Genomic DNA, 26524 nt, shown 5'->3' on the forward strand with positions numbered 1-26524 from the left:
GTAGACTTTGGGAATCACGAGTCCAGCTGCAGAAGCTCAAGGGAACATACCAAGTGCCGGTCATTAATACATATGAGTCTTTACTTTGCCGAACTAGGCTTAGGAGGCTTCCTTGCATCCAGAAAATTCTTAACTTGGTCTGGCCTTTGTCTCCTCACTGTGCAGAAAGAAACTCCTCCTACGGACTGAGGGTTCGACCGAGCCTCAATCTGTTGCTCTACACCACCTCCAAATTCCAAAGCAGCACTGGGCCCGTCTCTCCCCTCCTGATAATCACTCACAGTGCTTATACTCCTCCCTGTACCCACATAGCTGCCCCCTTCACCCATAAGGGCTATCGTAAGGTGTACAATGGGGAACAGTGTGTTTTGGGTGGATTTTGGAGGGCTCAGGAGACAAGATAAGGAAGCAAAGGTGATATGTGCATCTGGAAGCTTTTTCACGAAGTGTGGGATCAGAGTGAGAGATGTGTAGCAGTATCCCAAGATTCCTGACTTGTGATTTTAGGGGGAGCTCATACTTCCAAAAAGGTATTTTAAAGTTGGGTTTGGGTTTTTGTCCACTTGTGTTTGATACCCAAAGAATCTCTGTTTTATTTGGGTTCAGGCAAAGTTTGTTGTTGTTTGCCCATTTCTGAGTTGCGGTTAGGCAGGCAGGCAGTCTACTAAAAATGCTAGCTCCTCCTACATCCCAATGGCATGAATATCTACATTTTGCAGTTATTCGGGGGTTTTTTTTTTTCAAAAATGGACCAAACAACAAAATGTCCAAAGCACAAAACCTTGTTCAAAACAGTATTTTTGAAAAATGACCTTCTTTTCTATTCGGATTTTCGACACTTTGTGCAAAACGTCCAGAGTCGGACTTGGATGTCATATCGAAAATGCCCCCCACATAATTTAGGGAGTTTTAATTGCAGAGGTTTCTTTCTTCTTCTTCTTTTTTTTTTTTTTACAGCTTTGGCATTATTGATCACCATTTTGGAGAGTTTTGATTAGAAATTTTCTGACCAATGATGATTTTTGCTGTAGAGGCTGAGTACCTCCTTTTAGTATAGGTCACCAAGGTCTTTTCTCCGTTTCCTTATAGGAGGACTTCAATTTATTCATGTTTTACAGACTGTGGGGCTTTTTTTTCTTTATAATACTGCTTAAATTTAGGTACCAAGCTAGACAATGAGGGGTTATCCACCTAATTCTATATATGGCGCCTTCAGTTACGTGCACAAATCAGCACTTATTGTCGCGTCTCTCGCGCATGCCGCGCTCTCGAGGACATTGGCATACCTTCAGGCTTCTTCCCCGGAAGCGCGGGGTTTGTGAGTCCTTTAGGCAAAATCACCTTCCAGGTAGAGAGGAGATAAGACTGGACCGGAACTCCGGACGGGAGTTCTACACCGGAATACTCGGAACTGGAACGCACCGGACGGGTGCGCACTGGAGTGGGGCCCACTGGACTGGACACACTGGAGTGGCCCCACTGGACTGAAACATACAGGAGTGAAACCCGCTGGACTGGAACACACTGGAACAACCTGGACCTAGGCTTCACCTACACTTGACTGCCTTCCCCCTCGGGTTGAGCCCTCAGGTTCTGGCAGCCGGTAGGACTCACAGGAACAGCAGGAACGAAGGTCCAGGGGTGCCCCCTGGCACCTAGGCGAAGGCAAGGCAGACAAGCAGGGTCTGTCCGGGTTCTGGCAGTCGGCAGGATTCAACACAATGACTAGTACACTGTACCCAGGCTAATAGGAACGCTATACCCAGGCAAACCAGTCATACACAAGAACATACACAGAGCACTCTCAGGAGACTTGGAAGGCTATACACCAGCTAACAACTAAGCTGTGCTCAAGCTAACAAGTCATGCACTGGAAACAAACGCAGAACACTAGCAAAGCTATACACAGGCTACAAGCCAGACGGTGCCTAAGCTGGCTAGTTTATCACTAGGCACCAACACAGAGAACTAGCAGAGCTATGCACAGGCTACAAGCCAGACGATGCCTAAGCTGGCTAGTCTACACTAGGAACAATCACAGTCTTGGGATAGTGGCTAGCAAAGGCGGCCAGTCTAACACTAGGAACAAACACAGTCTTGGGATAGTGACTAGCAAGGGCGGCCAGTCTAACACTAGAAACAAACACAGTCTTGGGATAGTGACTAGCAAGGGCGGCCAGTCTAACACTAGGGACAAACACAGTCTTGGAATAGTGACTAGCAAGGGCGGCCAGTCTAACACTAGGAACAAACACAGTCTTGGGATAGTGACTAGCAAGGGCGGCCAGTCTAACACTAGGAACAAACACAGTCTTGGGATAGTGACTAGCAAGGGCGGCCAGTCTAACACTAGGAACAAGCACAGTCTTGGGATAGTGACTAGCAAGGGCGGCCAGTCTAACACTAGGAACAAGCACAGAGAACTAGCAGAGCTATGCACAGGCTACAAGCCAGACGGTGCCTAAGCTAACTAGTCATGCACTGGAAACCAACACAGAGAACTAGCAGAGCTATGCACAGGCTACAAGCCACACAGTGCCTAAGCTAGCTAGTCTACACAAACACAGAGCACTAGCAAAGCTATACACAGGCTACAAGCCACACGGTGCCTAAGCTAGCTAGTCTACACAAACACAGAGCACTAGCAAAGCTATACACAGGCTACAAGCCACACGGTGCCTAAGCTAGCTAGTATACACAAACATAGAAACTCACTCAGAACAAACACTGAAACTGTGTACAGAGCACTCTATACAGCAGGACCTTTAGATGAGATGCAAAGGCCAGGACTGTAGTCTCCAAGTCACTAATAAAGCCCATCAACACCAGGGCCACAGCTGCAGCAATCACCTTGTGACCAAACAGAGGCTTGACACTCAGAGCAGGCATCCCATAGGAAGGAACAGCGGGAGCCATCTTGGATACTGGCAAAGAGGAGGAGGCGGCAGCCATCTTGGAAGAGGCAAAGCCCACACAGGTGAGGTTCAGTAAGGCAATCAGCACACAGAGCCAGAGAGAACCTAAGCCAGACACAGACACAGAGACAAGCAGAAGCCAGCACAGACACTGACTCCCAGAAACAGGGTAAGTCTGAGGGTTGTCACGGCCACGGACGGGACACATATAGCCGATTTGCGAGCGTAACTTAATTTAATAACCAGCCAATCAGCACTGATAATTGGATGGTAAAAAGCAATTATCAGCACTAATTGGCAATAATTAGAATTTATGCGCACTACTCGCTAAGCATATTCTATAAAGTAATCTGTGCAATTCTACTGTGTGGATCCCAAAGGGGGTGTGACTATGGGAGCAGCATGGGCGGGTCATGGGTATTAGAATAACCTGCTCCGTGCCTAAAGTTAGGCGTGGGCATTTACACCAGGTTTTCACAGGTATAATTGACTGCGCCTAAATTCTAGCCACGTGAATGGATTTAGGTGTATTCTGTAAGCCAAGCCTAACTTTGGCACTGATTTTTTAGGTGACATATATAGAATTAGGCACTATGGGGGAGATTCTATATATGGCGCCTAAAATATCCGCGTGGAAAACAATTTCGCCTAAGCATATTCTATAAGCGGCACCTAGATTTAAGTACGATATATAGAATATGTTTAGTTGATATCCCGGCACCTAAACCTACATGCGACCATTTACACCAAGGAAAACATGGCATAAATACCAGTGCATAGATTTAGGCGCAGAGGGCCACATTCTATAACTATGATCGTAAATTTCAAAAACGCCCATTTCTGCGCCCATAATCCCCCCCTTTCTTGTCTATATGCATTAGAAGGTAGGTGAACTGCGTTACAGAATACGCTTAGCGAGTTGTGCGTGTAAATTCTAATTATTGACAATTAGTGCTCATTATTGCTTGTTAAGAGCTGTTAGTAACACTAATTAGCTTAAGCCAATTAAGTTATGTGCATTGTTATAGAATCTGCCTGGATTTTGTGCGCACCTCTAGGCGCACTATATAAAATCCAGGGGTTTGTACATAATTGCTTGTTCCTACTCTTGCTCCACCCCCCTCCACCCCTTCACTATTCTTTAACAAGGTGTAAGTGGGCACTTATTTTGAGCCTATTCTGTAAAGCAAAGTAAGAGTAAAACGATGAAGGAAAAAATGTTTTCCCTAGCTCTTAAATCTCTGGCTAGGGCCCAAGTTTCCTAAACACTTTTCCACCCCTGTTAATAATTACAAGAGAGGCTAATTAGGAGCAAGAGAAAAAAGAGCGGACTCCGCAATTAAAGCAAAGACAGACAAGGTTTTGCAGCAGCACATGCTGTTCCCTATGTCTCCTTTTTCCAGAATTGTTAAATTCTTTCACTTTGCTCAATATTTTTAGATTTCATGGAAGGCGTCACTGAGAGGTGATCAGGAATATTCAACCCTGTTTGTTCTTGTAGGATCTTACTACGCATTTTAGGCCACAAAGTCTTTCCCCACTTACATGAACAAGGGCAGAACACCCTCATTCTAATGTGGATCCATGTTTCTGTTAAGCAACGCAATGTAAATAAAACTTGTTTATGTTGGTAACTATTACCATTAACTTTAAACATACACAATTTGCTGTATATTTGCTTAAAGCTTTCATGCCCTCAAACTAGCAGCAAGCAACTGTTTATCTGTCTATCTTGATTAGACTGTAAGCTCTGTTGAGCAGGGGCCGTCTCTTATATGTTTGTGTACAGCACTATGTACATCTAAGGATAAGTAGTAGTAGCAGCAATAATACTAGCAATTGTTTTGTGCATACCGTGTTTCCCCGAAAATAAGACACTGTCTTATATTAATTTTTGCCCTCAAAAATGCGCTAGGTCTTATTTTCAGGGGCTGTCTTATTTTTTGGGGAAACATCGGGGTTGGATCGGGGTTGGCCCACCCGCCCTCTGTCGCTCCCGGAACTAACCTTAAACGCCTCCTTTCACCTTCGCAGCAAGCAGCAGCAGGGCAGGCCACTCCTTCCTTCCGTGTCCCGCCCTCGCCTGACGTAATGTCCGCGAGGGCGGGGCATGGAAGGAAGGAGAGGTCTGCCCTGCTGCTGCTTGCTGCGAAGGTGAAAGGAGGCATTTAAGGTTAGTTCCGGGAGCGACAGAGGGTGGGTGGAGGGGGGGCCCGGCGACCTCGGGTGGGGGGCGGCCTTGTCCGGCTCTCAGCGGCCCTGTTTTCAAACAAAAATTTGCTAGGTCTTACTTTTGGGGGAGGCCTTATATCTACCAATTCAGGAAAACCTCTACTAGGTCTTATTTTCGCGGGATGTCTTACTTTCGGGGAAACAGGGTAATTCCCCCATCAGAAGGTCTGGCTCTTCCCAGCCCCAGGCTCTGCCACTCTCCATCCTCAGCTTGATCTTTCCCAGGTTCCAAACTGACCAACTCTCTCCCCCCTCAACTAACTTAGGGGTCCTTTTACAAAGGCACGCTAGCGTTTTTAGCGTGTGCTAAAAATAAGCACAAGCTAAACATTAGAGATGCCCATATATTTCTATGGGTGTCTCTAGCATTTAGTGGGTGTGCTAATCATTATAACACACTAATGTTTGTTTTCCTCGTCAAACAAATGTCGTTAGTACGTTTCTTAAACACATACCTTCGGATTTTATACAGGTTGCTCACACTTGCACACCAAAGTTAGGGCACAATCCTGAGATGCGTGCATAACTTCATTTGTTAACGCACAATAATAATGGCAATCGTTGGGCGCTAACAATTATTGACATCAATTGGCACCAATTAGAATTTGCGTGCATCTGGCTGTGCGCTATTCTATAAAGCCAAATCCCATAGCCTATTCTATGGCGCCAAATCCCATAGCCTGCCACCCAAAAAGGGGATGCGGCCACGGGAGGGGCACAGGCGGGTCAGGGGTGTTCCGAAAATTTGCGTGCAGTTATAGAATACCGGGGATGAACGCCCAAATTGAGAACCAGGAATTACACCTGGTTTCAGCAGGTGGAAGTCTGGTGCCCAAATTTGGATGTGGGAATTGGTGCTACTTGCTATTCTATAAAAGGGAGCTCAGCTTACAGAATAGCAATTCTGGGTGCTGATTTTTTTACGGTACCAATTTTTGAGCATCGTTCACTGAATCTGGCCCATAGTACACATTCTTTCCCCAGGGGCATACATGCACGAACTCGTACTCATACATGAACTATCACTTACCCCTGTTACACCCATGACTCTCCCATTTCTTAGGCTGGCGTAAATGCTAATTGAATCTCATTAGTGCCAATTGGTAGTTAAAAAGCCAATTATTGGTGCTAATTAGTTCATTATTCAATTAAATTGCACATGCAAATTGGGAAAAAAGGAAAACACCACCAAGAAAGTGGAGTTACACTAGAATCCTAAGCAAGAAAAGCACACAGCAGAGAGTAGGAAAGGAAGGCACCTCCAAGACCGGGGAAGACGTGTATTGTAAATCAAACCTTTATTCCAAGTCACACAGTAAAAAACTCGACTCGACACAGCTGTGTTTCGGCGCTAAAAAGCGCCTTCCTCAGGAGTCTTATAATGTACAGTTTCTCTCGGCAGAGACATCAGATAAAACCTATATCCGGTATTCTGTTACACTGATACATTACAGACAATAGGATATACAAAATCAGCTGTACAACCCCCGTCATCCTCCGCAACAAAATTAATTATTGGGATTTTTAACTGCCTTTATGTAGAGATTCATATTAATTGTTAGTACATGCTTAATAATGTGTTAATGGTAAGGCACAAAGCCCTTCCATTTCCCTCCCCCAAATGACATTTTCCATGTTAGCTGTTTAATACAGCAACTGGCATGCACTAACACAGTAGTTCCCAAACCTGGTCCTGGAGGCACCCCAGCCAGTCAGGTTTCCAGGATACCCACAATGAATATTCATGAGAGAGATCTGCATTTCCTAAAATCTGACTGACTACGGTGCCTCCAGGATCAGTTTTGGGAACCACTGCGCTAACAGTTAATGTGGCGCCTTGCTGTTAGAATATTATAACCTGTGTTAAACCAGTACTGCAGATTAAACGAAGCGTGCTCAAATGGAAAACCATGAGAGGAATTAAAAAGTGAACAAGATGCAGTCTCTTACTTCTACAGTCCTGCTGCACAGCATTTCCGTAATAGCCGATCTGGCACTGCTGACAGCGCTCCCCCTTGGTATGATACAGGCACTTCAGGCATATCCCAGAATGCTTGTCACAGGCTTCTGGATCAGTTATGTCAATGTTGTTGTTGCACTGGCACTGCTGACAAATTCCACCAATCTCCCCAGGGTTTCCAAAGAACCCTGAAGCACATTCGTCGCACCGGATACCTACAGACAGGGGGGGAAAAAAGGCCCACATATGCACCTCATTAAGTCTGACGTCAGACAACTGGCCACAAAATAAGGATCAATCTCACCAGATGTAAAAATTAAGCAACACTCCGGAGTTATAAAGCAGTGTTGCTTACCTGTAACAGGGGTTCTCTGCTGATGGCCAGAAAATGCAGATACACTCTTGGATGACATCACCAAGAGTGTGTCTACATTGTCCCGTCTGTCAGCAGTGAAAAGAGAGCTTCACCTTCAGTGAATCAGGATGACATACATCTAAACTTTTAGTGGGTAATATCCAGCTCGCAGAGGTAAGTGGCTTTAAGCCACACACAGCCTTGGACTAAAAGGCACTGAATTATCTGGGTATGTGCACTGACCTAAATGTTAATCAGGCACCGGCCTGTTACCTTGGTGCATAAAAGTTAGGGGTGAGAAAACAACAAGGCAAACGTTCCACCAAATCCAACGTGGAGGATAAAAGCAAAAGGCAGATGTAATAAGAAGATAAACTGTCTTTATTTAAAATCCAAAGGCTCCCAGAGATTTACACATCTATGCCTGACATGGCCATGTTTCACCTTGAAACGGCTGTGTCAGGAGCTAAATTAGGGAAAAGAGCATTAATTTAGACCCCTGATCAGTCGTTTCAAGGCAAAACATGGCAATGTCGGGCACGGATATGTAAATCTCCGGGAGTCTTTGGATTTTCAATAAAGATTGTTTATGTTCTTAATATACCTGCCTTTTGGTTGTATCCTCTGCATAAAATTTAGGACATCCCTTTTCCTGGCCTAACTTTATGCACTTATGTTACTGAACAGAATATAGCCTCTAACTAGCTAAGTTATGACTCTACCCAAACTCCACCCCGGACTGCCTAAACCTGGCCAGTTAGCAGAGATATTCAGGGGCAATACCTTGTTAAATTCCGCTCCTGCCCGGTTAAACCTCTCTGAATATCAGGCACTAAATTTTTAAAACAATAGAAGAACTCACACCTCCAACAAACCCGGTGGGACTGGAAGGTGTGTACAGCGCTGCATTTGTCTATTAATGCTATAGAAATGATTAGTAATAAATCTGGCAGTGACTACAAAATCACCGACTGCTGCCATGCTGAATATTTACTCCTAAGATGCTAACACGGGAGGTGACTTTGGCAGTATCTGTGTGTACATTACCTGTATATCCAAAGTGACAGGAACAGATCACCTGCAAGGTGACAGGATCCTGGTAACAGCCACTGGCAAACTGTCGTCCACTTCCTGGGCCATCAGGACAAGGGCAAGGTCGGCAGTGATCTCCTGATCCCAGTGTAGGATCTCCATAGTATCCAGCAAGACATCTGTGCTCAAATACAAAAATTACACTCTAATCCACCATATATATATAGATATTAAAAAAATGGGGGGGGGGATTATATTTCAACAGGGGAAAATTGTTATTTTTAATGAACAAACATTCCAAATGCCTCCCCCCACAATGGCCCTCTCTCCCTTTCACCATGCTGCTTTTCTCCTCTTCTTTCCTGCTCAGCTTTGGAGAAGAAAAACACTAGAGGCTTCATGTTTCTTGTGAAACAGAGTGAACAGGACTATCATTGTTTTGTTTGGCCTAGCTGCATTAATTAAAACAAATACAGACAACTAAACCTCTGGTTAACATGTCACTCCTGGGGGAATCCTATACAAAAAACTGCAATCGTTAATAAAGACTAGTAAAAATGTTTAAAAAACAAAAAAAAAAACCACAACTCGTGTGCAAAAATAAAAAAATCTCACAATATTTTCAAGTTTTGCATAATTCATATGCAATTTTTGTGCATAATTCCCCCATCAAAGGCCTAGCTCCTCCTAGCCCCAGGTTTTGCATCCCCCGCCCCCCCCCCCCAACACTTTCTCTCTCCTCAGCTTGATCTTTCCCAGGTTCCAATCTGACCAACTCTCTCTCTTCAAAACAAACTTAAAGCCCCTCTGTAAGTTTTATCCTCTCCTCTTCTTGTTCAACCCCTGACTTTCTCCGCCCCTCTCCAGGGTGGACGCCTCCCAGCCCTCTCCCTCTGATCTCTAGTTACTTTTCTCCCCTGCCACCCAGGTTTCTCTCTCTCAGTGGCGTTCCTAGGGGGGCTGACACCCGGGGCGGATCGCCGATGCACCCCAACCCCTGGGTGCAGCACCCCCCCCCCGGATGCAGTGCGACCCCCCCTGGGCGAAAGGACCCCCCCTTTGAAAGAACCCCTGCCGCGCATGCCTGTCCGTCGTTCGTTCCATGCTCCCTCTGCCCCGGACCTGTTCCGGGGCAGAGGAAGCATGGAACGAACGACGGACAGGCGCAGGCGTGTGCGCGGCACCCCCCCCCTCAGCGGCATGCACCCGGGGCGGACCGCCCCCACCTAGGAACGCCACTGCTTTCTCTCACTCTTTTACCTCACAGTTCTCTCTCCCTATTTCCCAGCAGTCAGACCGCAGTTGTCTGTCTCCCCCAGTTCATTCTTCCTACCAATTCTCTCTATACCCATGCTGTCCCTCTCAAGTTCTTTTACAGTTTCTCCAGGTACACATCTGCAGCTGTCTTACTCTCCAGCACAAACCCCCCAGCTCTGATTCTCCACCCCCCAGGCAAACTTACAACTCTCTCTCTTTCCCCTCCCTTCCCCCATGTGCAAACACTTGCAGTTCTTTCTGCCCTGTCCCCACCCCCACCCCTGCTAATCATTCACCAGGAGGAGGGATGCAACACAAGGGGCTGTGTCCTTCTCCTCTGCTACCTGGAGTCCGACTGCTGATTTGAGCCACATGGTTGAAATTAATAGTCAGATCTGGGCTGGCAGAGGAGGAAGATGTAGCTCGCTATGCAGTCACCTGTCTCCTCAATCGGGAAAATATGATGGGGAACCCTACAAGTTGCCACTGCTGCTGCCTCTACACCCACATGCAGAATTTCCCCAGGAGTAACATGCAACAACTGTGTTAACCATTCCTGGACGGACAACAAGAAAAATCATACGTGAGGGATGAAAATGTAGTGATCAAGTGCCGTTTCTTATTAAGATGGACTTTGCATTCTTTCCATTTAAATTTATAGTTTGGAATGACTACCAATATGCTAAATAACACCACATGCAAGTTCACACCATCATGACCCCAAGGCTACATTACAAGTCTCAGTTACAATGGGCAGCAGGAATCCATATCCAAAGCGTCCATCTCATATGAGAACATACTGGGTCAGACCGATAGTGTATCCAGCTCAGCATCCTGCTTCCAACAATGGCCAATCCAGATCCCAAGTACCAAGCAAGACTCCAAAGAGTAGCAAAATTCTATGATACTGAACTCAGGGCTAAGTAGTGGTTTCCCCCCCAAGTCTACCTTAATAGCAGTTTATGGACTTTTCCTCCAGGAACTCGTCCATACCGCTTTTAAAACCAGACACGCTAACTGCCATTTCCACATCCTCCAGCAATGAGTTCCAGAGCTTAACTATTTGTTTAGTGAAAAATTATTTTTGCCTATTCATTTTAAAAGTATTGCTATGTAACCTTCATGGAGTGTCTCCTTATCAACACAGGAGGTAGAAGTGGTTTCACAGAAACACCAACGACGTGATGAAATTTATTAGCAGCCCGATATCTTGTCACAAATACTAGCACACAAAACATAAGGGACTTGATGGACTTACGAGGAAAAGGCTTAGTGTATGTGTCCCACAGTCTTTGATACAGAGCGCAAATGATCTTTGCTAATATTATAGATCTCTACGCCAGGAGTGTATCTGCGTGGGGCCACGGGGGCCTGGGCCCCCGTAGATTTGGCCCTGGACCCCCCTGCCGACAACCCTCTCCACCACCCTCCCGCCGCCAACCCGCCGTCGCCTATCTTTGCTGGCGGGGGACCCCAACCCCCGCCAGCTAAGGTCCTCTCTTCTGCTGCAGCAAAGCTTCCTGTTCTGATGTCCTGCACGTACAACGTGCAGGATGTCAGACTCAGAATTTGAAACTGAAGATTTGCTGCAACGGATGACAGGACCTCGGTTGGCGGGGGTTGGGGTCCCCCGCCAGCAAAGGTAGGCGACGGCGGCGGGGGAGGGTTGGCGGCGGGAGGGGGGGTGGAGAAGGTCATCGGCAGGGGGGGGGTCTGCCAACGGCAGTGGGGGGGGGGGGCTAAAATGTGCCCCCTCACTCTGGCTCTGGCCCCCCTCCCGCCGAAGTCCAGTTACGCCTCTGCTCTACACACTGAATAATGTTTGAACCAAAATGCAAATATTCAAATCACAATTAGTTAAATGAGCACTTACCTCTCACAGTTATGCCCGTCTGTGTGATCTCTACAGTTCAGGCATGCGCCAGTAATGGGATCACAATTGTCACCATGGCCATTACACTGACACTCTCGGCAGCTAGGAAATCCCCAATAAGCAGGCAAGCATCTATCGCACTGTCGACCATAGGCCCCATGAACACAGGGGCACTGACCAGTCTCAGGATGGCAGAAAGAATGTGCCGAGCCTTGCGGATTGCACTCACAAGCTAAGGACAGATTAGAGAGAAACAATGATTCTTCCTTCATGCAATGTCATCAAACATGACACAGGTCTGGCTATACACCATCTACTATAATAAAACGCACCTCCAACGTTCTGAAGCTGATTTCGTGGCTTCAGTGAAGGGTTTGTAACATTGTTACAGGGTTCATAACATTCGTAAGTCTGTCACATCTCTCTCTGCCCCGTCCTCGTGTCAAAACGTGATGACGTCGAGGGTGGAACAGTGAGAGTGAAGGCAACGGTGCACACTTACGACGTCGAGGGACGTATCACATGGAACTGTATGGAAAGAAGGGAGGAGCGTCAGGAGAAGGGGTCATTTTCAGTTAGCGAAGGCAACGGTGCACAGTTGCCAGGCAACGGTATGCGACGTCGACGGACCTAATAGAGGGAAATGGGAAGAAGGGAGGATCCTCAGTCAACGGTACGCGACGTCCAGGGACCAATCAGAGGGACGTGTATGGGAAGAAGGGAGGCGTGTCAGGAGAAGGACTCATTTTCTCTGTCAAGTCAATGGTGCACAGTTGCCATGCAACGGTACGCGACATCGAGGGACCTATCAGAGGGAAGTGTATGGGAATAAGGGAGGAGTGTCAGGACGGAGAAGGGGTCATTTTATGTGCACCACGCAGGACAGGAACATCGCTGGAACTACAAGATTGACTGGTTTATTTCTCTGTATTTCCAGTGTACTCATATTTTCCTGTATTTGCAGTGTGGTAAGATCCTAACACTTCCATTTACAACATTAATGGCAGAAAGTCATCACCTTACTAGCGCCCGTTTCATTGGTCTCAGAAACGGGCCTTTTTTTACTATTTTTTTATATAATGGATTTACAAGCCAAGTGAAAATGAGCGCAGACAGACGAGTGCTGGCTTGGATTTAATCCAAATCTCATTGAAACAGAGGTAGGCATGGCTTGGATTATCTGGCTTCCGTCAATCTTCTTTGTCAGAATCAGGGCTGTGGCAATGGAGTCAGTGTCAGAAGCAACTTTGGCTGGAATCAGTCAGTAAAAATGTACTGACTGACTCTAGCTTCAAAATAAATATTTACAATATATGGTAAATTTATCATTTTATACTTATATATTTTTTTGTTCAGGTTCCTTGTTCAAATTTCAAATAAATATATTTTCTGGTATATTAATCGTAATTTTATGTATAAAAACATATCTAGCCTATGTTTCTGTTATTAATAACATTTCTCTTCTCTAATCCATCCTTTTCTCCATTTCTAGTGGAGTGTGGTACCACCTGGAAAATATCACCCATCTAAGCTAAAGCCTGTCAATACCCTCCAAGCAAACTCTGAACATCAGCAATAACTAAGCTTTCCTTTACATAATATCATCCATAATGCATATCTACAGTATGTTTACTAATAATACATTCATGTTTAAGCTGCTATGAAAAAAAATATACATACGTCTACATCCATGCGGGCCAAACCCGTAAGTGCCAGGAGCACACCGGTCACAATTTCTTCCCACAACGTTAGGACGGCACTGGCACTGTCCTCCATTAGGATTGCACACAGAGCTCAGTGAGCCCTGAGGATCACATTTGCAAGCTGTTTTGAAACACAACAGGCAGCGTGTCAAACCACATCACAGGTCATTTGTCCCACTCCATTAAAACTCATCTGCCGTTTTCATTCCTTTGAGATGCCCATACCAGAGCTCTCTGCTCAGGAGTTCTACTTACATAAGGCTCCCTCGTGAGTCAGCGCAGAGATACTGAAGATAATATTTTTGCAGACTTCTGTCATAGGGGTCTTGACCACACTCATGCTATTCTCGAGGCACCGGTATCTCTGAAACATTTCCCAGGCGTTTCCTGAGCCGCCAGTTGTAAAGATGTCCAGAGACTGGCAGTGGGGCAAAAGAACAATCTGGAAAACAGAATTTCGGAACAGGTCATCGTATCAGCGCTCATTAAATGAGGAGAAAACAGCTTACACAGGTGCCACGAACCTGTTCAATCTGCAGTCTGGCTCATATTTATAAACAACCGAAATCCTAAACATTATCCACATCTATATGTTAAATACATGCTTTCAAAAATTGTCTCATTGTCTCATGATGTAAGGAAGTCCTATGTATTAAACAGGGGCATATACAAATCCAAGCTCTACCCGCCTTACAAAAATACAACCAGAAAAATGTTTTAGACAGATTTCACAATAGCAATATGACCATAGGAGTAATTATACCTATTATTAGCAATCAGGCAGCGATAGAAGTCCCCTTTGACCCACACCTACCGATTAGTCAACAATGGACTTCCTCCTGGTCTTATCGTTGTTTTCCTATCACATTAGCAAGGTATTAGGAAACAACATATCCTGTACACATTTATTATTTGATATACCGCAAATTAGTATGAAGTGATTTTTTTTTTTTTAGGTTGGTGTGCTGGAAAAGGAGAACTCTACAGAAAACAGGGGAGAGGTGAAGGGAGGGAAGAAATACATTCACGAAGCACCAGAGACATGGATCTGAAGTCCTCCAGATATGACACTACAGACTCAAGCCACCCACAAAGCTCAACTGGAGACCAACTGACCAACTGGACCAAGAGAAAAATTACTCAGAACCAGAGACTGACAAGCATGTCCATCCACCTGCTGGAGATAGAAAATACTGAGGAGCTGGACTGGATGCCAAGAGATGTCTCAGCTCAGTTTTTATCTCCACCTGCTGGTTTATGGACCCAACTATCCCACAGGTTCTGGACTAGTGGGAAGCTATGTAATGGAAACTGGATATTCAATGTCAAAGTCTGGACATGGCCCAGCTCTGAATATCCAGGAATAACGCCAGCAACAGCCAGCAAAACGTTCACCGCTGCTTGCTGAACACTGACCCATACATTCCATAAAGGCTTATACTTACGGAATCAATCAGGGTGTATGGGTTTTCCACATCTACACTAGAGGAATAGCGTGGCAGTTCCAGTCGAACAGTGTAATTCATTCCCTTTTCAAAGCACACTGGGCGTGGCAGGACTACATACCTAAAGAGTGTGAACAGGACAAACCAATCACAGAACAGCCAACAGCAACAAGGACTACACCTTTTCCATGCCAATTGTACAGGGATTAATGCAATCAATAGAAAACATGACAGCCACAAGGAAATCTCGTAACATTTAGGAAGAGGATATGCTGACCTTGAGCCTGGGGACAGGGATACCACTTGATTGTCATCATCAGGAACGGTGTTGCCACACCTGCTGCTGGTAGGGATTTTGCCAGGACGTAACACTGTTATTAGAGCCTCCTCCCATTGCTCAGGTAACTGAAAGCAAAAATCCATACTCAGAGTCTGCGGCCTCACTTGTGAATCTGCAAAGTGATTTCCCACCAAACATGCCAACTGAGACCTATTGCACTGATTCCATGAAAACTAAATCAGAAATACTCCCACAAAAGTTAACAACTGGCAGCCACACTAGAAAACATGGTGCTCATTTACCTGTGGCTCATAGCGGATGAGAAGGTCGTACTCCATTGAGAAAGGAATATTGTCAATGTAGAATTCCAAGTAGGCGCCTTCTGGAACTCTCACAAAGCCTAACCCAGTCCAGGATGGGATACGATCTGGAGGATACTCTCTCTCCACTAGGCTTACTCCCTGAGGAGAAAGTAAAAAAAATAGTTCAAAAAGGAAGAGTGAGAACACCTAAATGTTTTGTAAAGCTTTTCTACTTACAGGACCAAAATGAGCTTCTTCTGCTTCATACGTGTAATGATCTAATGCAACAAAGTAAAATCCAGATTCCACTTCGTTGCACCTACGTCCAATCATGTGCGGCCTGCACTGACACTGGCCAGTCTCTGGTGAACAGCTGAAATATTGAGAGGAGTTTATTTATTTATTTTGTTGCATTTGTATCCCACATTTTCCCACCTATTTGCGGGCTCAGTATGGCTTACAATACATTGTAAATGATGGAAATACGATTTGTTACAACTCAGTTATGGATTACATTATGAGAAGTTATGCGGAGACAGAGTCAAGGTATCATTAAGGGAATAGGATCGAGGAAAAGAAAAATGGAACAGTGGAAAGAGACAGCGGGAAACTGATAGGGTAATAGAACATTAGCAAAAGAACATTTGGTATAACATTTTCTGTGAGTAACGGTATAAATGTGATAAAATGATGGGAGAATGAGAATTCAGAAGAGAATGTATTGGTGTATTTAGTTAACTAAATCAAATGCATTCTTAACACCCACAACATGATTCCACACAATGATGAACCCTACTTTGTTGCAAAGAGCAGAGAAATGTATCCTTGCCTTACTGTGGCAGATATGACTCTGCAGACTCAAGCCACTTGCAAAGCTCAACTGGGGACCAGTTAACCAACTGGACCAGGAGATAGAAAATACTGAAGAGCTGGACTGGATGCCAAGAGAGACATGTGTCAGTTCAGTTTTCAGTTCTCTCTCTCCACTTGCCAGTTGGACACAACTATCACACAGGTTCTGGAATACGTAATAGAAATTCCAGTTCAAAAATGTTACTGAAAGTTTAAGGCTTAACAAAATATACAATATAATGAAACAATTCCAGAAAAGGAAGACATTAGATCTATGATCACTTAACCAGTGCACAGAGATCTATCAGCAGATTTCTAGCTTAACAGACAGTACATCACAGAGGATCATCAGATGAATGCCATATACTACTACTACTACTATTTAACATTTCTAGAGCGCTACAAAGTGTACGCAGCGCTGTACAAACACAGAAGAAAGACAGTCCCTGCTCAAAGAGCTTACAATCTAATAGACAAAAAGTAAAGCATTTAAATTTAAAATATTTAAGCAGTCAAGCACAAGAGAACAGTCACAGAAGGACAGAAGATGTTGAAGGGTGGTCAGTGTGATTAGGTGTAACTCTGGTTGGAGTAGTGGGAGAAGGTGATAGAAGAATAGAAATGGGTGAGGTAAAGTAATGAGTGGGTTGATAGGGAGGTTATATAAGACATGTCACTCTAGGGGTGGGTGGGTAGAGGGGTAGGGTGGGTGGAAGCAGGAGAAGGTATTCTCTGCAGCCTATCTGTGAGATGGAAAATGCTCTCTGAAGCTGCTGCTATAAGTTGTTAGTTTTCTCTCCCTGAAAGAGATCCAAGCCACACCCACGAAGTTCAAACTGTCAGTGGGGAGGGTGAGGGGAGGAAATGGCAGTGCTTGATGAAAAAGAGAGCTCAGTTTGATAGGAGATATACTATAGGATGTCATTCTGAGGCCAGGCTAAGTCTAAAGCAGGAGAAGGTATTCTCTGCAGCCTATCTGTGAGATGGAAAATGCTCTCTGAAGCTGCTGCTATAAGTTGTTAGTTTTCTCTCCCTGAAAGAGATCCAAGCCACACCCACGAAGTTCAAACTGTCAGTGGGGAGGGTGAGGGGAGGAAATGGCAGTGCTTGATGAAAAAGAGAGCTCAGTTTGATAGGAGATATACTATAGGATGTCATTCTGAGGCCAGGCTAAGTCTAAAGCAGGAGAAGGTATTCTCTGCAGCCTATCTGTGAGATGGAAAATGCTCTCTGAAGCTGCTGCTATAAGTTGTTAGTTTTCTCTCCCTGAAAGAGATCCAAGCCACACCCACGAAGTTCAAACTGTCAGTGGGGAGGGTGAGGGGAGGAAATGGCAGTGCTTGATGAAAAAGAGAGCTCAGTTTGATAGGAGATATACTATAGGATGTCATTCTGAGGCCAGGCTAAGTCTAAAGCAGGAGAAGGTATTCTCTGCAGCCTATCTGTGAGATGGAAAATGCTCTCTGAAGCTGCTGCTATAAGTTGTTAGTTTTCTCTCCCTGAAAGAGATCCAAGCCACACCCACGAAGTTCAAACTGTCAGTGGGGAGGGTGAGGGGAGGAAATGGCAGTGCTTGATGAAAAAGAGAGCTCAGTTTGATAGGAGATATACTATAGGATGTCATTCTGAGGCCAGGCTAAGTCTAAAGCAGGAGAAGGTATTCTCTGCAGCCTATCTGTGAGATGGAAAATGCTCTCTTCAAACGGCTCCCATATCTTGTAGGTATACATGGGGCCGATCAAGAGTTTTCAGTCACCTGCTTCTCACACCTATAAACTTGGCATACAGTACTCCACCAGAAATGACAGGTCAGTAATGAGGCATTATTCCAGTTGGCATGAATTAATTTAAAATAATAGTAATTAAGAAATCAAATAATCTAGCTTGTGTCATAGTCAGCACATTACTCTGCCTGAGAATGATCTGAAAATAATTATATCTAGACTTAGCTCTAGCTGAATGTGAAAAATACCCTCTGGAAGCCATTCCACACCTATGATGCCATATATTGAATTTTCAAATGTACACATACACACACCCTGGCTGGTTGCCTACATGAACAAGTGCAAAGTATGCACACACGTTCCAATAATTTTGAAAGACATGATTACCTGGGTAGCTGCTGTTTGAAAATTAGCTATAAAATAAATATTAAAAGTATGCATGTACTTTGTAACTAACCAGCCCATTGAAAATTGTCCCCATGAACGCACTGTATAGGATGGCAGATAAACACAAATTGACTCACTCAGTCTGCCTACATATCTTGGTCTATACCGCCAAATACAGAACTACTACTACTACTACTAAACATTTCTAAAGCGCTACTAGGGTTACGCAGCGCTGTACAATTTACATAGAGGGACAGTCCCTGCTCAAAAGAGCTTACAATCTAGTAGACAAGTGAACGGTCAAATTGGGGCAGTCTGGATTTACTGAACGGTAAGAGTTAGGTGCCGAACGCAGCAATGAAGAGGTGGGTTTTAAGCAGAGACTTGAAGATGGGCAGGGAGGGGGCTTGGCGTATGGGCTCAGGAAGGTTGTTCCAAGCATAGGGTGAGGCGAGGCAGAATGAGCGGAGCCTGGAGTTGGCGGTGGTGGAGAAGGGTACAGAGAGGAGGGATTTGTCCTGTGAACGGAGGTTTCGGGCGGGAACGTAAGGGGAAATGAGGGTAGAAAGGTAGTGAGGGGCGGCAGACTGAGTGCATTTGTAGGTAAGAAGGAGGAGCTTGAATTGAATGCGGTATCTGATTGGAAGCCAGTGAAGTGACCTGAGGAGAGGGGTGATATGAGTATATTGGTTCTGGCAGAATATAAGACGTGCGGCAGAGTTCTGAACAGATTGAAGGGGGGATAGATGACTAAGTGGGAGGCCGGTGAGGAGTAAGTTGCAGTAGTCAAGGCGAGAGGTAATGAGAGCATGGACGAGAGTTCGGGTGGTGTGTTCAGAGAGGAAAGGGCTAATTTTGCTGATGTTAAAGAGGAAGAAGCGACAGGTCTTGGCTATCTGCTGGATATGCGCAGAGAAGGAGAGGGAGGAGTCAAAGATGACTCCGAGGTTGCGGGCAGATGAGACGGGGAGGATGAGGGTGTTATCAACTGAGATAGAAAGTGGAGGAAGAGAAGAAGTGGGTTTTGGTGGAAAGACGATGAGCTCGGTCTTGGACGTGTTCAGTTTCAGGAGGCGGTTGGACATCCAGGCAGCAATGTCAGATAAGCAGGCTGATACCTTTGCCTGGGTCTCCGCGGTGATGTCTGGTGTGGAGAGATACAGCTGGGTGTCATCAGCATAGAGATGATACTGGAAACCATGAGATGAGATCAGGGAGCCCAGGGAGGAGGTGTAGATTGAGAAGAGAAGGGGTCCAAGGACAGATCCCTGGGGAACACCAACAGATAGGGGGATGGGGGTGGAGGAAGATCCATGAGACTGAACTCTGAAGGTGCGGTGGGAGAGATAGGAGGAGAACCAGGAGAGGACAGAGCCCTGGAACCCAAATGAGGACAGTGTGGCAAGAAGTAAGTCATGATTGACAGTGTCAAAAGCGGCGGATAGATCGAGGAGGATGAGGATGGAGTAGTGGCCTCTGGATTTGGCAAGGAACAGGTCATTACAGACTTTAGAGAGTGCTGTTTCTGTCGAGTGTAGAGGGCGAAAACCGGATTGAAGTGGATCGGGGATGGCATGAGAGGAGAGAAAATCAAGGCAGCGGCTGTGAACGGCACACTCAAGTATTTTGGAGAGGAAGAGTAGGAGGGAGATGAGGCAGTAGTTGGGAGGGACAGGTAGGGTCAAGTGATGTTTTTTTGAGGAGAGCTTAATCACCTATAGGCTCTTGTACAATATCCAAATCATAAGACTGACATACTGGGTCAGATATGTTTCCACATATCGGATATAAAATGGGGGGGGGGGGGGGGGTTCTTAAAGGTTAGCTTTGGGCCTATAGGCTATAGGGAAGTTAGGTTAAATTGGGCTTTGCTTCCTAGCTGTCCAGATCAGGCCTGTACTATGCTTTTAGAAGAATTAAGCTGTCAGCATTACTGATCCAGGCTGGTGTACCAAAGAGCATTGCAACTTGGAGATGGACTGTTCACTCTAGCTGAGTTCATGGGACAGAAGAATCGTGATGCAAGGTTAGTAAGGTCACGATGATCTTGGATAATTATACCTAGCCATGAAGGTGGTCAGAGGGTAGATCTGTAGAGACTCCCCTTTGATGAGCCTATCAGAGAATGGGTTGTGTATGCTTAAGCTGACTAGGCATTTGCATCATAGAACCAATTTCCATGACATAATCCTCATTAAGCTGGGCCAATCATGGATTACTTCTACGTTAGCCTCTAAACAGCCAATGACAAGACATATTATTAATAACTATGGAAACAAATCCTATATAATGTGGGATTTCTTGGATATGAGAGTGACTAAGTGAGAGAGAGTGAATGTGCGAGTTGGAGTATGTGAAAATGGTAGCCTCCAGCCCAGCAGAGGGACTGGAAAGATGTGCCATGGAAAAAGATTTCTCGCCAAGGATTTCTGTTTTGGAAAAGGTGAGACATTCCTATTTGGATTGAGCTAACATCAGAAATGCTCCTACAATGAAATTTGTTTTCAAATCAGACTCTTTTTGGATCAATACTGGCCTGACAAAAACTAGCAAAGTCTAAGTCCACTAACCAAACTGGGGGTATGCTAGAGTAAATATGTGGTATTGACTCTGTGTGGAAACATTAAACATTTTATTGAAACACAGAGATTGTAAGTTTCCACATATTTCTTTAATCAGAACTTAATTACATTTGTTAATTAATTTGTGTACCTATTAATTTGAGCTAAATAAAAGCAATACGTTAACTCCCAAACATAGTTGTATTCACTGAGCACCTCTTGCTTATATAAAGCATAGCATTAGGAGGGTAGTCGGGTAATGTCTAATAAGGTATAAACAGATCTTGTAATAATCTAATACCACTATTTCTTTTTTGAGATACGGTGACCAGAATCACACACAATACTCAAGATGTGGTTGCAATATCATTCTGTTTGTTGTTTTGGCTAATGCCGCACATTAGGCAGAAGATTTCAACGTAATGTCCATGATGACACCTAAATCTCTTTCCTTAGTGGTGACTTAATATGGAACCTAGAATCAAGTACTTATAATTTGGGTTATTCTTCCCAATGTGCATTGCTTTGCGCTTGTCCATGTTAGATTTCATCTGCCATTTGGAAGTTTAGTCTTCTAATCTCTTAAGATCCTCCTATAATTTCTCACAGTTCACGTGATTTAATAACTTTGAAGTCAATCTGGTTATCTTACCTGCCTAGGTAGATCACTACCCAACAGCTACATTTGTCCACCCACTCCAGGCCTTATCAAGTTTTGCAATGGGCTTAAAGAGCTACCAAAAACTAATGAGGCTGTTGTCTGAGCAGCTAATCGCCTACGTGGAGGAGCAGCTTAATGGTTTAAGCAGCAAAACTGAGAGCCCAGGGAAGCTACATTCAAATCTCAAAGTAGCTCCTTCTGATCTTGAGCAAGTCACTTAACCTTCCATTGCACCAGGTACAAACAAGACCATGAGCCCTCCAGGACAGGAAATACCTACTGCACCTGAATATAATTCGCCTTGAGTTACAACTGAAATAATTCCAAAATCCCTTCCCTATATCTCATTGGCTTGGCTAGATGGTGCCCAGCCATCACCAATCTGCCAGTACTGACTTGGCTGGTTTCTGGAGAGTTGTTGCCCTGCTGGTTTCCACCCTGAAATCTGGAATTTTAATAATAGCTTTCAGATTCCAAGACATACTGAAAAAGGACTAATAAAAAACAATAAGGGACTCAGTTACAATTTCCTTCAAAATGTTTTGTGAATTCGTAAACATTTCAGCATGTGAACTGGTGCTGCATACACCAACAGAGATTTCCCTAAGTCTGAAAAAACAAATCGAAAGAAGCTCACTTACTACCCATCCATGAGGTGAATGATTACCCAACAGCAGAAAAAGTCAGCTTACTTATTGTTCAGTGATCCCCCAGGGATACAGTCGCAAGGTCGGCATCCGTCCTGGTCATTGCTCAGGCCCCAGTGTTCAGGCTGCAGAACAATATCCCATTAACATCTCAAACATCAGTTATTTCACAGGACTTAAGCAATTGGCTAGAAACAGTCCGGGCTCTTTCATTACCCATTAACAGTTCATGAATGTACAAACAAGTGGTTATGGAAGATGGCCTCTCAAAGCTGAAATATACTATAGACTATGGGGTAGATATTCAAGGGGGTTTAATCTGGCAGAAGAGGCTCCTGCCCAGTTAAACCTCGCTGATATTCAGTGGCATTTAACCAGATAATGCCACTGAAAATCATCGCTAACCAGCCACTGTCTAACTGGTTAGTGGTGGTCCAGGGGTGGAGCTGCAACTTAGTTGGCTAGCAGCAATATTCTGTCTGCTCACTGGCTAAGTGCATAGTTAGGATAAGGCTGTCCTTACTTTATGTGCCGAGTTAACCGGGCACTGATCTGAATATTAGCCAGTGTCTGGTTTACTTCTGGGTCAGCACACAAACCCAGCCAGTGGCAGCCCTTCCTTTAGGCCAACTGAGGCAGAGGCCTCAGGCGGCACTCTTCATGGAGTGGCATCTAGCTCCTTTCCACCCCCCACATCGGCCATGGTCTGGTTTCTCCCCCTTTCCTTTCTCCACCCCTTCCCCAAGTCTACCTTCTTTTCTTTTTGTTTTTTAAAGGTTGGCGGCGGTAGAGGTTCCCATACGCTGCCCTGCCACCGGCACTGGCTTCTTCTCTGTACTATGGCCTGTCTCTGAGGAAACAGGAAGTTACATCAGAGAGGTGGGCCGCAGTTCAGAGAAGAAGCTGGCGGATGAGCAGCATATGGGAACTGCTGGCATTGCCAACTTTTGGAATACTGAAAAAGAAGATACTCTCAGGGAAGGGGGGAGATGCCAGATCACAGCTGGGATAGAGGAGGGAGTTGGGAGAAACAGTGTGTGAAGGGAGATATGTTGGAAGGGGGGGGCACCATCTCATCTTTGCCTCAGGTGGAAGATTGCCTTGAGCTGCCCCTGTACCCAGATATTCAATGCCAGCAGTTGTGTATGCCCCCAGCATTGAATATCAAGGGCTGTGAGAGGCTTACAAGCCCACTTACTGCCACTGGCTGAACATTAACCCCTACATTTATATATATATATATATGGTTTTTTTAAGGAAGTATATTACTGTTATTTTATTTGTGTACTGTTTTCAGTTTCTTTGTTCTCACCACAAATGCTAGGTCAGGTCTGTGACATGCTGTGGTCGTGGACTTAGAGATTCAGGAGATGTCTTGTGGTATAAATTCAAGATTCCTCTCTGCCTTAGTCTTGCCACATATATAAACTTTTAGTTAACCACTTTATCTCCCCATACCTCAGGGACCAATTTTATAAAGCCATTTACGCATATATGACCTGTTATTTATTTATTTATTTATTACATTTGTATCCCACATTTTCCCGCATAGCAGTAGGCTCAAAGTGGCTTACAGGTTCCGGAGAGGAGAGTACCAACTCCGGGAATATATACAGAGTGAAAAATAGAGTAACAGTAGGTGCTGATAAGGTTCCGGAAAAGAGAATACAACTCTGGGACAAATATATAGTAGCATATAGAGAGAAGTAATCCCAATGAGGCTGATAAGTCTCCGGGATGGGACTACAGCTTCTAGTGAGAAATACAGAGTAGGATAAGGGTAGAAGTACACTTAAATATAGCTGGAGTGGTAAAATTCGTACATGTTATGAAATTCTGACTGCTGTAAAAGTACATAGAATGACATGATGGCACTTACCTTGCTGGGAAGTGTGTACAGAACTCACAAGTACACATGTAGATAGGCTAATTTATACACATACTTCAATAACCTGGCTATGGAAATTTACAACTGCTCAAGAGCAGTTATAAATGTCCACACATGCAATGTAGGTACGATTTCTACCACTTACACTGCTGTTTTATAAAGACATATATACACCTATGTGTCTGTATAAAATAGTACCTAAGTAGGCACCTACATGCCCTCTTAAACCAGGCATCCTGTCATAGAATCGCTCCCTAGAGGGTAATTTTATAACAGTGCACCTATATATTGGTGCCTGATTGGTGCAAATTCTATAAAGGAAAGTAGGTACCTGGTGTAATCAGGTAAATAGGCGCGTATGCACGAGTACTTACCCCAGCTACAGAGCTGGCATAAGTATGTGTGCCTATGTTCCAGACATATGCATATAAATCCCATCTGTGTGCCCACCTGCAAACTACGCACTGTCAAAGATACGGGTGTAGGTATGGAGTAGTGTAGGCGCATATCTGGTATGTATGTGCACACATATGTGCATATATGCTAGTATTCTAATCATTTACATGCGTAACTGCCATCTTTATAGAATTACCCCCATCCCCCTCATTTTATGACAGGTCACCTAAAGTTAGGTGCCGATCTGCGCGCTTAAGCTATAGAATACTAGAACTTAGCCATGTGATTGTTACAGTTATCTGTGAAAATGTTAGCTGGCCACTAACCAGTATTCTGCTAGCACATAAACTTGTTTGCACGTAAATGTGACAGTGTTCACAGGGGGTGCATGGGTGTGACCAACAGTTACGTGTGTAATTTACAGAATACCGTCTTACATGCTAAAGTGTCACATTTAGGCGCATGCATTTACGTCTGCTATTGACATCGAGTAAAAATAGAAAAGGGGGGGGGGGGTCCAGTGCTTCCACAAACAAACCAGAAGGATCAAAAAAACACACAAGGGTGGAAGAACGCCAACAAGTCCAAAAATGACCACTTCTGAAACCACGGTAGTAAGAGCACCAAATGAAAGTTTATTGGGACCCTACACAGTCTGTGTTTCGGCTAGACAGCCTTCATCAGTGGTCAAGAGCTTGATGTATACAGATTGGCTTCTCGATCTCCCAAGTTGAAGAAAAGTTTAACAACACAGTGCTGTCCACAGTCCGCAATGGAAAAGTTAAAGTTAACTTGTTGGACTTGTTAGCGTTCTTCGAACCTTGTGCGTTTTTTTGATCCTATTGATATAGAGTAAGCAGGCGTGCCTAAATGTTAAATGCTACTATAACAGAATCTGGAGGCCCAAATGTCGTTATAGAATTCACGCTCGGTGCACTGCACCCTGGCACCTAACTTTTGGAGCTCTTAATCTGACCAAATGACTTATGAGCTGAGCTCTAGTAGCTACGATGCTAAAGTGGACTATGTTCTTTGCAATGCATTAATTTAGGCTCCACAGCCCATCATTACTTACTATGGTGCAGTTTCATTTCATGGAACAAAGTCTGCTCCATTCATAGTAACATAGTAGATGACGGCAGAAAAAGACCTGCACGGTCCAACCAGTCTGCCCAACAAGATAACTCATATTTGCTGCTTTTTGTGTATACCCTACTTTGATTTGTACCTGTGCTCTTCAGGGCACAGACCGTATAAGTCTGCCCAGCACTATCCCCGCCTCCCAACCACCAGCCCCTCCTCCCAACCACCGGCTCTGGCACAGACCGTATAAGTCTGCCCAGCACTATCCTCACCTCCCAACCACCAGCCCTGCCTCCCAACCACCGGCAATCCAAGAATCAACCACAAGATTTCAGTGACATCATCCTCAGTGACAATGTACTATCAGAAAAGAATAGGTAGACAATGTCCTGGTTCATTACAGCAAGGTTACTTACCAGACACTCGTCACACTTCTTTCCAGTAACAAGGCGTTTGCAATAGCAGTGTCCCGATTCTGAATCACACGGATTCCCACCAGATAGAGTTCCCAGAGGATTGCATCCACAAGCTAGACAAGTGAAATTGGTGTATGAAAAAACAAGTGAAATTGGTGTATGAAAAAACAATCAGAGAAACAAAAGCTCTTAGGATATTTAGAGCCTGGACATAAATTCAACTACAGTTCATTGCATATAACTCCGACGACACTTACGCTGACATCCCAGTGGGTCATCTGCACTCAGCTCATAGAAGCCTTCTTTGCACTGATCACAACGTTCGCCTTCCACGTTAAATTTACAGCGGCATTGTCCGGCAATGAGACCCACGGAAAAATCAGTGTAGCCATCACAGACGCCACCATTTTGAGAACCAGATGGGTCACAATTGCATGCTTTAAGGGGGGGAAAAAGGCAGAATAATCATGTTTTAAACCATATGTATAAAATCCATCTTGACAGAGACACATACATCCATGTTAGCAGAGACAAGAAGTATCTAGATCAGAAATG

The 26524-nt window shown here is 44.7% G+C and overlaps 1 protein-coding gene across 1 annotated transcript in view; it reads right to left on the reverse strand.

Moving 5' to 3' along the window:
- LAMB1 (laminin subunit beta 1) overlaps positions 1–26524 on the reverse strand; it is a gene marked incomplete at its 3' end in the record, with an annotated part of 109454 nt that overhangs the window by 40790 nt on the left and 42140 nt on the right. Inside the window, 12 exon segments of the mRNA XM_030188622.1 lie at positions 7098–7322; positions 8510–8673; positions 11625–11856; positions 13305–13448; positions 13583–13769; positions 14773–14893; positions 15050–15177; positions 15355–15513; positions 15592–15727; positions 22232–22311; positions 25970–26082; positions 26227–26406. Of these exon segments, the coding sequence (XP_030044482.1) occupies positions 7098–7322; positions 8510–8673; positions 11625–11856; positions 13305–13448; positions 13583–13769; positions 14773–14893; positions 15050–15177; positions 15355–15513; positions 15592–15727; positions 22232–22311; positions 25970–26082; positions 26227–26406 (1869 nt within the window).

Source organism: Microcaecilia unicolor, unplaced genomic scaffold (assembly GCF_901765095.1).
Source record: "Microcaecilia unicolor unplaced genomic scaffold, aMicUni1.1, whole genome shotgun sequence".
Classification (NCBI taxonomy): Eukaryota; Metazoa; Chordata; class Amphibia; order Gymnophiona; family Siphonopidae; genus Microcaecilia; species Microcaecilia unicolor.